Below are 17645 nucleotides of genomic sequence, written 5' to 3' on the forward strand. Positions count from 1 at the left end.
CCTGAAATGGATTTTTAAAAAAAGAAAAAAGAAAAAAGCCGATGCATTTGAGGTCACAAGTAAACTTTTGTCATGAAATGGATAAAAAAAAATCAAACAAAAAACCAAAAAAACCAAAAAAACACAAACAACAAAAACCAATGCATTTGAGGTTACAAATAAAATTTTGCCATGAAATGAGAAAAAAAAATCAATGATATTTGAGGTCACAAGTAAAATTTTGCCATGAAAAAAAATTGTTTTTTTAAATCAATGTACTTGAGGTCACAAGTAAAATTTCGTCATGAAATGGATTAAAATATATATATATATATGAAATGGATTTTTTAAAAAATCAATCCACTTGAGGTCACAAGTAAAATTTCATCATGAAATGGGAAAAAAAATCAATCCACTTGAGGTCGCAAGTAAAATTTCATCATGAAATGGATAAAAAAAAAAAAAATTAATCAATGCACTTGAGGTCACAAGTAAAATTCCATCATGAAATGGAAAAAAAATCAGTGGCATTTGAGGTCACAGGTTAAATCCCTTCATTGACATGCACATGAAACCACGCACAAAAAACAAAACAAAATAGTTGGTTGTTTTTCAAACATTTGTTTTTACATCTTTTAAAATCGCACACAAATTGTGAGTACATTCCCATAATATTTCTAAAACAACAACAACAAAACTATGAGGATATTTGCAACAACTTTCTCTGTGTGTGTGTGTGTGTGTGTGTGTGTGTGTGTATCAGAATCAATTCTAATATCAGTTAAACTTTAACAAGGTCTATCAGACACGCATGTAAAGTCACATGAAACCACGCACAAAAAGCAAAACAAAATAGTTGGTTGTTTTTGACACATTTGCAAATTTTTCAACATCTTTTAAAATCACACACAAATTGTGAGTACATTCCCATAATATTTCTAAAACAACAACAACAAAACTATGAGGATATTTGCAGCAAACTCTCTCTCTCTCTCTCTCTCTCTCTCCCGCGTGTGTGTGTGTGTGTGTGTGTGTGTGTGTGTGAATCAGAATCAGAATCAGAATCAAAATAGTCTGTTGTTTTTTTTCATCTCCGTTCATTCAAGTCACAAAGCACCAGGTTTTCTTCATCTTCTTCTTTTCCTTCCCTCTGACGATGCCCGACCGTACTTGTTCTTTGTTCTGGAGTGGACAAATGAAAGGGGAGGCGTGTTATTGGCAAAGAAAAGTTCACGAGACAGAGTGGATCAAATGTCAAAGCTTTTTTTTTTTTTTTTTTTTTTTTTTTTCAAGTAAATGGCTCGAAGACACTCAACACAGGTCTCTCATTGGGTCTCTTCAACACGTACAACAACAGCATGTCCCTCAGTAAAACACACGTGAAGTTGTAACATCATTTCCAGACAATATTGATTAACAATAGTCTCATCCACAGGAAGTCAGGTGCAACAGAAAAACACTCCCTCTCCCAAACTGTGCTGTTTCAAGCAAGCACGGGATTACCAATGTCAGGCTGAATATTCACAAACCTGTACTAAAAAAAAACAAAACAGGTACCCACCTTAAATATCGTCTTCTACCGCCAAACAGGTACCCACCTTAAATATTATCTACAGCCAAACAAGTACCCACCTTAAATCTTATCTACAGCCAAACAAGTACCCACCTTAAATCTTATCTACAGCCAAACAAGTACCCAACCTTAAATCTTATCTACAGCCAAACAAGTACCCCACCTTAAATCTTATCTACTGCCAAACAAGTACCCCACCTTAAATCTTATCTACTGCCAAACAAGTACCCACCTTGAACCTCATCTACTGCCAAACAAGTACCCACCTTGAACCTCATCTACTGCCAAACAAGTACCCACCTTGAACCTCATCTACTGCCAAACAAGTACCCACCTTAAATCTTATCTACAGCCAAACAAGTACCCAACCTTAAATCTTATCTACAGCCAAACAAGTACCCCACCTTAAATCTTATCTACTGCCAAACAAGTACCCCACCTTAAATCTTATCTACTGCCAAACAAGTACCCACCTTGAACCTCATCTACTGCCAAACAAGTACCCACCTTGAACCTCATCTACTGCCAAACAAGTACCCACCTTAAATCTCATCGCCTGGCAATCTGCATGAGGGTGAGGGTCAGTTTCCTCATCCCCGGCTTGAACTGAAGGACCGTGATGCCCGGTATTTGCCTAATGGCCCGCCGGACCCCCCGTACCAAGTCCGAGTTTCCCCGGAACGCCGTGAGGACCTCAGAGGTGTAGTCCCACACCTTGGGCATGTCCAGCTCCAGGTCTTCTGCCACAGACAGGAACTCGCGAACCCTGGGGCACAAACACCACACAACCGTCATAAGCACCGTCCCTCAGGAAGAGAGGAAATGGAAAATGTGCAGTGACAAACCATGAGAACATAAATGTGGAGGCGATTTGGCTTCTGTTTCCATTATTCACGCCAGTTTCTACAGAATTATTGCCACCGTCAGTCATTTCCACAGAATTATTGCCACAATCAGAATCATTCAGTGTTTTTCACAGAATCATTGCCACAAAGCGAAGTTTACCAAGTGTCAGTTTTCTCCTTCAATTTCTCACAAACAAGATTAGAAAAAACATACTTCTACTCACCCTACGATGATATCTTCCGCAGTGAAGATATTCTCTCCAAGCATGTGGACCAGGAGCTGTCCAAGTTTACCAAGTGTCAGTTTTCTCCAAGTTCTCACAAACAAGATTAGAAAAACAGAACTGTGATGATACGATTACACTGTGGATGCAAATTTCTTGCACGTTCAGTGTATTTCTATACCCACACTTCTCTCCCCGCGATGCTGCTGTGTTCCAACTTGCCTCACGAGCAGTTTTTTTTCCCACATGGCGTCTCAAATCTGTCAGTTTCTACTGGCCATTGTATGCACACACGCTCTCAGACACACTCATACTTCTACTCACCCTACGATGATATCTTCCGCAGTGAAGATATTCTCTCCAAGCATGTGGACCAGGAGCTGTCCAAGGTTTAAGGACTTGGACCCGTTCATATCCATTACTTTCTCCAACATGCTGATGATCAGCTGGGAGTAGTCCACATTCTTCAGCTCAGCGATGCACTCCTGGGTCTCCTTGAAGTCGCCGTTCAGGACGAACTCTCCTACGATGGTCCTGGTCCGGCGATTCAGCTCTTCCTGACTCATCCTCGTGGGTTCCACGCCCACCACGGTCCCTGTGGGGGTGCTCTCTGTGGAGTACTGGCCTGGCTCGCTGTTGTTACGGCTGGTGGTTCTGGAGGGTTGGCTGGACGTCAGAGGTGCTGCTCCCGGCATGCTCCTCCTGTGAGATTCACATTGACTTCACGTCAGACAATGCCAGGAACACAGCACAAGTCCCACAACGCCAACAACAAAGCACAAGTCCCACAAAAATCAATGCAGCACGTGTTCTACGAATGCCCAAAAAACTTCCAACATGTACGACTGTTCCAACACCATAAATATTCACTGTATTTTCATGCCGATTATTTCACTGCCAATTACGAACAAATAAAATTATGTTAAACAGTAATACACAAACATATATATATGCAGCTGTTACAGTAAAACACATCTTCATGCAGCAACAAATTGAAATGTATATGGTTAAGACGCTCGTCTACCAATAGAGTCCGTGAGGGTGTGGGTTCGAATCCCGCTCTCGCCCTTTCTCCCAAGTTTGAAAAATCGAACTGAGCGTCTAGTCATTCGGATGTGACGATAAACCGAGGTCCCGTGTGCGGCAACCAACTGGCGCACTGAAAAAGAACCCATGGCAACGAGAATGTTGTCCTCTGGCAGAGTTGTGAAGAAGAAATCCACCGGATGGATACACAAATATCTAAGCATGCACTCAAGGCCTGACTAAGTGCGTTGGATTATGATGTTAGTCAGGCATTTCATTTGCCTAGCAAATGTGGTTTAGCGTGTATGGATTCAACCGAACGCAGTGACGCCTCCTTGAGAAACCGAAACCGAAAGGAGGGAGTGATTTCTTGGCGGTGCACGGACATGTGACTCAGACTCACCTCTGGTTGGCCACAGCCCGACCTCCCTCCACACAGGACTTCGCCAGAGGTCTGCGGAGGTCCTGATCTCCATCGCTGTCACGTCTGTCAGAGTGGCGGCCCCTTTGGTCACACCCCCACCCAGCAGGTGGCGTGGGTCTGTTGTCATGGCGACTGTCACTGGCTCTCTGGCCGTTCAGGGCGTGGAACCTGTTGGCGGGGCTGCCGAGGCGGTGTTGGGTCAGACCACGTTCTGTGCTGGACACCTCCTGGGAACGGGACCCGGCCTCCTCACTGCCCTTGGTGCACGTCGTGTGTTTGGGGTCAATGGTATGCTGCACGTGCTGCTTAGATGCTGAGCTCCGACCGTCTGCACCGCCATTCTGCATCGGACCTTTGGGTCTGGCTGCCCCGTAGCCGTTGCTGGGCGCAGGTCGGTATTGGCGGTTGAGGTAATGCTCCATCTCCTCCTCCTCCCTGGCCTTCAGGTGAACGTTACTGATCGTCGTGGGCACGAAGTCCTCCTTGACTTTGCTCTGCACCCAGTTTCTCTGAGGACCGATCATTGCAAAGTTTCAAACTACAGCATTGTTCACAGCGTGTGCTGCGTCCAGCACAGACAGAACCATGTACATGAATACAACTTGATGTCACAGATTGACAGAAGTTTACAGTTGGGCAAACAACAAAGTGAGAGCTGTATTATCAATGGTTTCTCTATTGCAATGGGAAATCATTTACAGTTTAATCTTTTGTGAAGAACTATGACTCTCAAACCAGGAGGCAAAATTGCACTGGCTCTTAGTGCTACAGCCTTGGGGGCTAGTTGGCCTTTGGGAACCATCCCAACGCCGACTGTCCTAAAACCCTCTTGGCCGAGACAGTGGGCATGTAACCTGGGCAAGACACTCTCCACTTTAATCAAATTCCAGCCCAGATAGTCGGAACAGCAGCTACCTCCTCTGGTGTTCTGATGGTCATACATGAATACATAGCTATCGTGATGCACAAATAGCCCACAGGGAAGAATGTGTGCGGTTGGGGGGGGGGGGGGAGGGAGGGGTGTGTGCGTGTGAGTGTTTGTGTCTGGCTGTTTGCCACTCTGTGTATGTAAGAGAGAAAGAGAATAACATAATGATCCGACAGATGGCTAGCTTAGAATATACACAATATTATTTAACAGGTTTTGATGTTTTCATAACAATAATAATTGATAATATTGTTGTTTTTTCTTCATGATTATGTTTGTACATTCTAAGAACCTGTTTTAAACTGGATTAATATCGGTGTTCCCTCGATGTCTCAGAAGGAGATTATATTGCTAGTTTTGTGGTATATTGACCGAGGGATTATACGTTAAAGAGTATGTGTGTGTGTGTGTGCCTCACTGTGTGTGGGTGTTTGTTGGGACTGGGGAGATGCAAAAACAAAAACCTTGCAGTTGGATGAATGATGTAACTTCAGTGCAGCGAGGGCCAGTGTTTATGTGTTTTTCCTTGAAGCAGATTCTACGGTGTAATGTTTCATTGTTTTTGTTGGAATCAATGTATTTTGTTATATTGTTTACCCAAAATTTTAATGTGAAATGTGATTACATGTTTCTTGACAAATATAACCTTCTCTGCAAGGGGAAAAAAAAAAAGAATGTGTGCGGCTGAAGGGAAGTTCTGATGCCAGTCTGGCCTGACACTGACAGAGCAAGAAGTGAGGTGTTTACAAGTTGAGAACCACGTGACCACGCCATCGACAGAGACTGAGAAAGAGAGAACATAGAGAGACTTAGAGACAATAGAGAGCAAAGCAAGACAACGAAAAAAGATTCTTCACACTCAACTCTGAAACCCGCACAAGACAGCTGTTCAATTTCCCGGAGTAAGTGAATCACAAGAAAGAAAGAATGACAGGCGGAATAGCCGATTGGTTAAAGCTTTGGACTTTTAATCTGAGGGTCCCGGGTTCGAATCTCGGTAACGGCGTCTGGTGGGTAAAGGGTGGAGATTTTTCCGATCTCCCAGGTCAACATATGTGTAGACCTGCTTGTGCCTGAACCCCTTCAGTGTATATACGCAAGCAGAAGATCAAATACGCACGTTAGAGATCGTGTAATCCATGTCAGCGTTCGGTCGGTTATGGAAACAAGAACATACCCGGCATGCACACCCCCGAAAACGGAGTATGGCTGCCTACATGGCGGGGGAAAAAACGGTCATGCACGTGAAAGCCCACTCGTGTACATACTAGTGAACGTTGGCGTTGGGATTGCTGCCCACGAAGAGAAGAAGAAAGAGGAGGAGGAGGAGAAGAAAGAGAAGGAGGAGAAGAAGGAGGAGGAGGAGGAGAAGGAGGAGGAGGAGGAGAAGAAGAAGAAGAAATTTTTTACAGTCATTAAAAACAAAAGAAACGAAGTGGAAAGATGAAGAAGAAGAAAATGAAGGAGAAGGAGAAAAAACAATAAAAGAAAAACAAAGAAGTAGAAGGAAAAGAAGAGTGACAAAGTAACGGACTTACCGCTCTCAATTCCACGACATCCAAGACCAGACATTTGACCCGGTTACACAGCTCATCCTCTTTCTTGTCGGAAGCTTCGGCCTTGACCTTGGCGGGTGGCTGTCCGCTCTTTCTCTCTATCCTTTCCAGAGTGTCCAGTCTTCTCTGCTCCTCTCTGCTGAGCATTCTCTTCCTCCTCTGTGATTCCAGCCACTCTCTTTCTCGCTTTTCCAGTCTCGCCTCGTCTTCATTGTCGTCCTTCAGCTTCTGCTTTCCTCCAACCACCCCCTTCAGCCGAACGATATACTCGTCCATTTGAGCCTGCAATACAAGTAGTCATCTATAGACTCCTCTTCTGCGACCACACAATATAAAGACAAAAACAAACAACAAACACGGAACATCTCAGTGGGTATAACCATTTTCGTTTTCACTGTCCCACCAACAAGTGGAGTGATGGCCTAGAGGTAACGCGTCCGCCTAGGAAGCGAGAGAATCTGAGCGCGCTGGTTCGAATCACGGCTCAGCCGCCGATATTTTCTCCCCCTCCACTAGACCTTGAGTGGTGGTCTGGACGCTAGTCATTCGGAAGAGACGATAAACCGAGGTCCCGTGTGCAGCATGAATTTATCGCACGTAAAAAAACCCCACAGCAACAAAAGGGTTGTTCCTGGCAAAATTCTGTAGAAAAATCCACTTCGATAAGAAAAACAAATAAAAACTGCACGCAGGAAAAAATACCAAAAAAATAGGTGGCACTGTAGTGTAGCAACACGCTCTCCCTGGGGAGAGCAGATCGAATTTCACACAGAGAAATCTTGTGATAAAAAGAAATACAAAAACAAATACAAATAAATGCTGCGTGCCAGCAGCTATGACATCAGAACCAGTCGCAGTACGCGCCATGCTATTCTCTGGCGAGCTGAAGCAGGGCTACAGACGGCTGAAGAACCGAACAGAAGACCGACAAGAAATTTCTAAAGAAAAAAACAACAAGGACAGAAAAAGCAAAGGCCTACCTCGGCACCAGGCTGGTCCAGGTTCTTGCCCACAGTTGTCAGCAGTTTGGCCGCACACTCTATGCTGTGGTCGTCCCGATCCGTCAGCAATTTGTTGAGACAGCCGTGGATGGTGGTGTCTCGAACGATCCCGATGTTGAAGAGCTCCCCGAAGAAGCACATGCCCCCGAGGGCACGGTGACGGGCCTTGCTCTCGGCCCGAGCCATCTCCTCTGGAGGCAGCACGGCGTCACTCTGTGGACCCGACGAGCAGCACGTGTAACTTGTGTGTGTGATTAAAGCACAGCTTCTTTTTGCTTTAATCAAACTGTGTGCATGTCTCTCGGGTTTTACTGGCCATGTGAAGCACAGCTTCCTTTTACTGCAATCTGAATCAACTGTTACACTACACTCACAAACTGTAATGCATGCCACTCACGTTTAAATTCTGTGTGTGTATAAAGCACAACTTCCTTTTGCATTAATCAACTGTTACACTACACTCAAACTGTATGTCAAAATTGTATGCTTCACACCCAGAGGATCATTTCATATGGACAATCCATTACAGCGTCTGGCGGACATGTCACTCCACGACATCAAGACAGGACACCACGACATCAAGACAAGACAGGACACCACGACATCAAGACAAGACAGGACACCACGACATCAAGACAAGACAGGACACCACGACATCAAGACAAGACAGGACACCACGACATCAAGACAAGACAGGACACCACGACATCAAGACAAGACAAGACAAGACAGGACACCACGACATCAAGACAAGACAGGACACCACGACATCAAGACAAGACAGGACACCACGACATCAAGACAAGACAGGACACCACGACATCAAGACAAGACAAGACAAGACAGGACACCACGACATCAAGACAAGACAGGACACCACGACATCAAGACAAGACAGGACACCACGACATCAAGACAAGACAAGACACCACGACATCAAGACAAGACAAGACAGGACACCTCGACATCAAGACAAGACCAGTCAAGACAAGACAGGACACCACGACATCAAGACAAGACCAGACCAGACAAGACAGGACACCACGACATCAAGACAAGACAAGACACCACGACATCAAGACAAGACCAGACAGGACACCACGACATCAAGACAAGACCAGACAAGGCAAGACAGGACACCACGACATCAAGACAAGACCAGACAAGACAAGACAGGACACCACGACATCAAGACAAGACAAGACAGGACACCACGACATCAAGACAGGACACCACGACATCAAGACAGGACACCACGACATCAAGACAAGACAAGACAAGACAGGACACCACGACAAGACAAGACAGGACACCACGACATCAAGACAAGACAAGACAGGACACCACGACATCAAGACAAGACCAGACACCACGACATCAAGACAAGACCAGACAAGACAAGACACCACGACATCATGACAGGACAAGACAAGACAGGACACCACGACATCATGACAGGGCAAGACAAGACAAGACAGGACACCACGACATCAAGACAAGAGAAGACAAGACAGGACACCACGACATCAAGACAAGAGAAGACAAGACAGGACACCACGACCCAAGACAAGACCAGACAAGACAAGACAGGACACCACGACATCAAGACCAGACAAGACACCTACCTGACTGCTGTCGGCCTGGGCGGCATCCCCCAGCTCCTTCAGCATTCTCGAGACCTGCTCCTCCATCTTATTTTTTTTAAACTCGCTCTTACATTCCCCCATGAGGACCTTTCGGTAGGTCACCTCTTCTCCGTCCTCGTTCACCACGCCCTGTTAGAAAGACATGGACTGTTGTTGTACAACTGTCAGACACAACTCTTTGGCTAGGACACACAGGAATAGAAAGCACACTTCACTGCGAAATTTGGCTGTCAGTGTGAACACCACCACATGTTCAGTTAAAGAAAGGCAGAACTGAAATTGCATTAATTCGCTGAGCTGTGGAATTCCAGCTAACACTAAGTGACTCGACTGCTTTCTTGGTGGTACAGGGAGAAATTCACAACACAGCATGTGACGACAGCTAAAGATGAGATGCTGGTGTTCACCGCTGAATGCTTTTCCAGCACCGCAACATCCCTGCAAAGAAACCTTAAAAGAAACTGAACGCTTGTTTAAACTGATGTTGAATGCTTTTATTTGAGAACATATGTTTATTACTCTTGTTTAATCAAGTTATCCGCGTGTGTGGGATGGGTGGTGGTGGTGGTGGGGTGGGGGTGCGGTGCGGGTGTGTGCTGATTATCTGGTTGTGGTTTTCCGCAATTCATCTTTATTCTTATCTTATCTTATCTATTATAATCAATGTAATACAATGTGCAGTATAGTAGGCTATGTTTATAATTATATTCAAATAATGTTTCTTAATTCTTTCTGTTTTTACATTAAGAATACTAGTTATTACCTGCAGTGTGTGGATGTATGTATGAAACGATGTATGTGATATTTTTTACATTTGTATCTTCGTAATATTTGTAGGGGCTGTTGTTGGCTTTTACAGTTATGGTCCCCATGTTGTTTACTTGTCTATGTTGTGATAATGCACCTGACCAAATTTCTCCAGCTGGAGATAATAAAGTTATTCTTATCTTATCTTATCTTTCTGTTCAGTCTTTCAAATGAAAAAAAAAATCATTTCCTCTCATCAAATCAATATCTGTTCGCTGAATTTAAGTACTGAATAATAAAGACTACAAAACTTGAGGGTGGTTTGGGGCTTCTTACGTGCAAAGGGACAGAACACGACAAAGGGAGCAAACTCCGAGGAGCCAGAGAGAGGAGCTTGGAAACCCAGAAACATCCAGGTACCACGAGGGGACAGAGGCAGAGAAAGGGAAGGTAAGGGAGGTTATAAAGGCACAGCCACAGACAACTCACCTTGTTCGACAAAGCTTGACACAGCTGTGCATACTGGAGCGCGAATTTGTCCTCTGCTGTTGCCTGAAAGAAAGAAGAAACCAGACGTAATCCGCGTGTATTTCTGCAACAATGTCGGACACGCAATCGTCCTCTTTTGTATATGACTGTCTACCCAGCACTGTCTCATTCTTCGCGTGTGTCACTGGACGATAGAAGATAACCCAAGCGGTCTCCCTGTGTGGAAATGGACTCCGGTGAATGAAGTGCCAGGTAAGGCCACCGGTTCCACAGTGCCAGCACTTCGCTCTGTACGGCCTCACGACCATCCCCTTCATTTTCAGTCACTCGTAGAAATGTTGTTCAACGTTTTCTTTAAAAGCCATACCCACACACCGAGTGGACGTTTTTGCATATTTACCCCGCCTGGTGGGTAAAGGGTGGAGATTTTCCCCATCTCCCAGGTCAACATATGTGCAGACCTGTTAAAGCCTGAACCCCCTTCGTGTGTATACGTACGCAGAATATCAAATATGCACGTTAAAGACCCGTGTCAGCGTTCGGTGGGTTATGGAAACAAGAACACACCCAACATACACCCCCCAAAAAAAACGGAGTATGGCTGCCTACATGGCGGGGTAAATATGCAAAAATAGTCATACAAGCAAAATGTGTGTGCGTTGTGTGTGTGTGAGTGTGTGTGTGTGTGTGTGTGTGTGTGTGTGTGTGTGTGTGTGTGTGTTTTGTGTGTGTGTGTGCGTGTGTGTGTGTGTGTGTGTGTGTGTACACGTTATACAAACGTACACCCACCATCACGCCAACAGCAGACACTGAAGACAGTGAAAACACAAGACACTGACACAAACGTACACCCGCCATCACGCCAACAGCAGACACTGAAGACAGTGAAAACACAAGACACTGACACAAACGTACACCCGCCATCACGCCAACAGCAGACACCGAAGACAGTGAAAACACAAGACACTGACACAAACGTACACCCACCATCACGCCAACAGCAGACACTGAAGACAGTGAAAACACAAGACACTGACACAAACGTACACCCACCATCACGCCAACAGCAGACACCGAAGACAGTGAAAACACAAGACACTGACACAAACGTACACCCACCATCACGCCAACAGCAGACACCGAAGACAGTGAAAACACAAGACACTGACACAAACGTACACCCACCATCACGCCAACAGCAGACACCGAAGACAGTGAAAACACAAGACACTGACACAAACGTACACCCACCATCACGCCAACAGCAGACACTGAAGACAGTGAAAACACAAGACACTGACACAAACGTACACCCACCATCACGCCAACAGCAGACACTGAAGACAGTGAAAACACAAGACACTGACACAAACGTACACCCACCATCACGCCAACAGCAGACACTGAAGACAGTGAAAACACAAGACACTGACACAAACGTACACCCGCCATCACGCCAACAGCAGACACTGAAGACAGTGAAAACACAAGACACTGACACAAACGTACACCCGCCATCACGCCAACAGCAGACACTGAAGACAGTGAAAACACAAGACACTGACACAAACGTACACCCGCCATCACGCCAACAGCAGACACTGAAGACAGTGAAAACACAAGACACTGACACAAACGTACACCCACCATCACGCCAACAGCAGACACTGAAGACAGTGAAAACACAAGACACTGACACAAACGTACACCCACCATCACGCCAACAGCAGACACTGACGACAGTGAAAACACAAGACACTGACACAAACGTACACCCACCATCACGCCAACAGCAGACACTGAAGACAGTGAAAACACAAGACACTGACACAAACGTACACCCGCCATCACGCCAACAGCAGACACTGAAGACAGTGAAAACACAAGACACTGACACAAACGTACACCCGCCATCACGCCAACAGCAGACACTGAAGACAGTGAAAACACAAGACACTGACACAAACGTACACCCACCATCACGCCAACAGCAGACACTGAAGACAGTGAAAACACAAGACACTGACACAAACGTACACCCGCCATCACGCCAACAGCAGACACTGAAGACAGTGAAAACACAAGACACTGACACAAACGTACACCCGCCATCACGCCAACAGCAGACACTGAAGACAGTGAAAACACAAGACACTGACACAAACGTACACCCGCCATCACGCCAACAGCAGACACTGAAGACAGTGAAAACACAAGACACTGACACAAACGTACACCCACCATCACGCCAACAGCAGACACTGAAGACAGTGAAAACACAAGACACTGACACAAACGTACACCCGCCATCACGCCAACAGCAGACACTGAAGACAGTGAAAACACAAGACACTGACACAAACGTACACCCACCATCACGCCAACAGCAGACACTGACGACAGTGAAAACACAAGACACTGACACAAACGTACACCCACCATCACGCCAACAGCAGACACTGAAGACAGTGAAAACACAAGACACTGACACAAACGTACACCCGCCATCACGCCAACAGCAGACACTGAAGACAGTGAAAACACAAGACACTGACACAAACGTACACCCGCCATCACGCCAACAGCAGACACTGAAGACAGTGAAAACACAAGACACTGACACAAACGTACACCCACCATCACGCCAACAGCAGACACTGAAGACAGTGAAAACACAAGACACTGACACAAACGTACACCCGCCATCACGCCAACAGCAGACACTGAAGACAGTGAAAACACAAGACACTGACACAAACGTACACCCGCCATCACGCCAACAGCAGACACTGAAGACAGTGAAAACACAAGACACTGACACAAACGTACACCCACCATCACGCCAACAGCAGACACTGAAGACAGTGAAAACACAAGACACTGACACAAACGTACACCCGCCATCACGCCAACAGCAGACACTGAAGACAGTGAAAACACAAGACACTGACACAAACGTACACCCGCCATCACGCCAACAGCAGACACTGAAGACAGTGAAAACACAAGACACTGACACAAACGTACACCCACCATCACGCCAACAGCAGACACTGAAGACAGTGAAAACACAAGACACTGACACAAACGTACACCCACCATCACGCCAACAGCAGACACTGAAGACAGTGAAAACACAAGACACTGACACAAACGTACACCCGCCATCACGCCAACAGCAGACACTGAAGACAGTGAAAACACAAGACACTGACACAAACGTACACCCACCATCACGCCAACAGCAGACACTGAAGACAGTGAAAACACAAGACACTGACACAAACGTACACCCACCATCACGCCCACAACAGACAGAGAAACAACTTCCCCCTGACACACCAGCACGTACCTCAGTTGTCGTCGCCTCCCCCTTCCTGTTACCGCCGTGCACCCTGCTCTGAGGTCGGTAAGCGTTCTCCGTTCTGTGCAGGTGGACCTCTGGGCGCACAAAAACCTTCCTAGACGGCTCCTGCTTTGTCTGGTTGACGGTGCGGTTCTGGGCCCTCAGAAAACCTTCCCTATCCTTTCGGGGCTGTCACACACACACACACACACACACACACACAGAGACTCTTTAAGAATGGCAAACACACAAACAAATCAAAACACCACACACACAAACTCTTTAGGAATGGCAAACACAGGAACAAATTGTTGAACAACAATAGCAACCTGATTTAGAATGAGGCCCTATCGGATCTCACAATAGCAACCTGATTTAGAATGAGGCCCTATCGGATCTCGCAAGATCCAAAGAGACGTTACCAACAGATTAATTCACTGCGCATGCTCTAAACGCTAAGCCTGCTGGGATTAGCACAGTGCAGTATGGGGCTTACTTTACTTTCATTCTGAACATCACCATGACGAACGCAAGAGGCTGAAGAACCAAAAACTCACATTCACAAAGAGGAACGGTGCTGAAAACAAGTTTGGAACCACGAAAGAAACAGGACTGTTCCTCAACTTCATCAGGAAGTCTGCGTCATACTGTCTCTTTCCTCTCGGGTTCATCGCGGACCACTGGCCTGGAACAGACACCAGTCACTGCATTTCCATGGGTCACACACACATCAAAACACACGTCACTGCATTTCCATGGGTCACACACACATCAAAACACACGTCACTGCATTTCCATGGGTCACACACACATCAAGACACACGTCACTGCATTTCCATGGGTCACACACACATCAAAACACACGTCACTGCATTTCCATGGGTCACACACACATCAAGACACACGTCACTGCATTTCCATGGGTCACACACACATCAAAACACACGTCACTGCATTTCCATGAGTCACACACACATCAAAACACACGTCACTGCATTTCCATGAGTCACACACACATCAAAACACACGTCACTGCATTTCCATGAGTCACACACACATCAAGACACACGTCACTGCATTTCCATGGGTCACACACACATCAAAACACACGTCACTGCATTTCCATGGGTCACACACACATCAAAACACACGTCACTGCATTTCCATGGGTCACACACACAAAACACACGTCACTGCATTTCCATGGGTCACACACACACATCAAAACACACGTCACTGCATTTCCATGGGTCACACACACATCAAAACACACGTCACTGCATTTCCATGGGTCACACACACATCAAGACACACGTCACTGCATTTCCATGAGTCACACACACACATCAAAACACACGTCACTGCATTTCCATGGGTCACACACACACATCAAAACACACGTCACTGCATTTCCATGGGTCACACACACATCAAGACACACGTCACTGCATTTCCATGGGTCACACACACATCAAAACACACGTCACTGCATTTCCATGGGTCACACACACACACCAAGGCATGAGAATGTCTCCAAGTTCTAGTCCTCTGATTCTATCGATGTCCCATCCACGTGTTACAGCTCACCCTTCGTAACCCTGCTCTCCCTCACATCTACCAAATACAGCTGGTTAGGACACAAGCTGAATCTGCTTTCTGATCGCTGTAATCATTGTCAACACCTCGAAGATATTTAAAGAAAAGCAACAAATGCCAAGGCGAATGAGCCTCAAATGATGACAGGACCAGGACTCAAGTTAAAATGTGTTCTCTTATCATTGTGACACTCACTACTCGGAAGATGTCAAAGACCCAACATGGTCAGGACACACGTTAGATATTTTCCTATCACAGTGACCACTCTCACTACTCCGAAGATGTCAAAGACCTAACATGGTCAGGACACACGTTAGATATTTTCCTATCACAGTGACCACTCTCACTACTCCGAAGATGTCAAAGACCCAACATGGTCAGGACACACGTTAGATATTTTCCTATCACAGTGACCACTCTCACTACTCCGAAGATGTCAAAGACCTAACATGGTCAGGACACACGTTAGATATTTTCCTATCACAGTGACCACTCTCACTACTCCGAAGATGTCAAAGACCCAACATGGTCAGGACACACGTTAGATATTTTCCTATCACAGTGACAACTCTCACTACTCCGAAGATGTCAAAGACCCAACATGGTCAGGACACACGTTAGATATTTTCCTATCACAGTGACCACTCTCACTACTCGGAAGAAAGCAAAGACCCAACAGCAACACCCAAACGTCTTACCTTCCCGGTAGTGTAAGCCCTGATCGACAAGAGATCTGTGGAAGGCCATCCGTTCACTCTCCGTCATTGTGGCCCCGGGCTCTTGGTACACCGCGGCGACCTGCACGGGGGCTCGGGGGGCAGGGGTGCGCACAGGGGACTGAATAGGGGGCCGGGCCATGGAGCTGGCCAGTGAGGCCGCCCTCGGGGACATCCTTTTGGGTGATGCCTCCTGTGTTGGGGCCTGCCGCGAGAAACACACGTCTGGTCACCGAGAGACAGACAGAGAGAGAGAGAGAGAGAGAGAGAGAGAGAGAGAGGCGCACACAGAGACAGACACACAGAGGCAGAGACAGACAGACCCACACACACAGGCACACACAGACAGAGACAGACAGACACACACACACACACAGAGACAGACAGACAGGCACAGACAGACAGACACACAGAGGCAGAGACAGACACACACACACACACAGACAGAGACAGACAGACACACACACACACACACAGACAGGCAGGCAAGCACACACACACACACACCACCAACACCAACACCACCACCACCACCACCGCCACCATACCACACACACACACACACACACACACACACCATTAACACACACGCCTACCATGCCCCCCAAACACACACACCACTAACACACACACACACACACACACACACACACACACACACAGAGTGTGCGAAAGTTAAGAAACGTTCAGTCCACACAAGACAGACAACTCAGCTAAAGATAGCGCTGAAGCCACACACACACACACACACACACACACACACACACACACACACACACACACACACACACACCATTCTGTTGTTTGTTTATTTTTATGTTTGATTTTTAACCATTCTCTTCTCTCTTTTTTATTTTTGATTTTGATAAAAAAAAAAAAAATCAAAAAAAAGAAGTCAGGGTTCATCATATCAGAGGGGTAGATATAAAATCCTGAGACTATGATTAATGTCTAGTCTTTCAATAATTTCAGCTAATGTTCAGGGCCTAGGTGACTTCCAAAAAAGACGTGATGTCTTTCAGTTTCTTAGACAAAAAAATATGTCAATATATTTCTTGCAAGATACCCACTTTGTAAGTAAACAAGAGAGACAGATAAGAGCTGAGTGGGGATATGAATGCTTTTTTGCATCATATACATCACAATCAAGAGGTGTAGCAATTCTGTTTAATAATAATTTTGATTTCAAAGTTAAAAAATATTTGAATATTCTCCTTTTTATAATGATTGAAACGTACACACAAAACGATGCATGCGCCCGCGCGGGCGCACACGCAACACACACACAGTTGTTACACTCTGAATGTAATAGTATCTTACCCACATGTTTTTCTTTTTACATAATAATTGATGCGTGCATGGTGATAAGTGAAGGGTGTGTCATTTTTTTTTTTTGCTGACGGGGATTTTATTTTAAGTGAGCCTAAAGAAAATGTTCTGTTTTTGGTTGAAGCAGATAATAAAGTATTTTGAATTGAATTGAATTGAAAATGGGAACTATCTGATCATATCAATTCCAACTATGGAAAGAGATATCACACTGGCAAAT

General features: G+C 45.8%; 1 protein-coding gene across 1 annotated transcript; it reads right to left on the reverse strand.

The window, feature by feature from the left end:
* Nucleotides 1-1070: 1070 nt before the first annotated feature.
* On the reverse strand, nucleotides 1071-13144 carry LOC143277356 (eukaryotic translation initiation factor 4 gamma 3-like). Its single transcript, XM_076582141.1, has 12 exons — nucleotides 13126-13144; nucleotides 12466-12567; nucleotides 11872-11973; nucleotides 11228-11313; nucleotides 10439-10501; nucleotides 9182-9331; nucleotides 7536-7769; nucleotides 6538-6837; nucleotides 4051-4580; nucleotides 2946-3323; nucleotides 2094-2318; nucleotides 1071-1161 (listed from the first exon to the last, which is right to left on the reverse strand). Exons 1-11 carry the CDS (start codon nucleotides 13142-13144, stop codon nucleotides 2102-2104), a joined length of 2181 nt encoding a protein of 726 aa, XP_076438256.1. The 3' UTR covers nucleotides 1071-1161; nucleotides 2094-2101.
* Nucleotides 13145-17645: the final 4501 nt, after the last annotated feature.

Source organism: Babylonia areolata, chromosome 34 (genome assembly GCF_041734735.1).
Source record: "Babylonia areolata isolate BAREFJ2019XMU chromosome 34, ASM4173473v1, whole genome shotgun sequence".
Taxonomy (NCBI): Eukaryota; Metazoa; Mollusca; class Gastropoda; order Neogastropoda; family Buccinidae; genus Babylonia; species Babylonia areolata.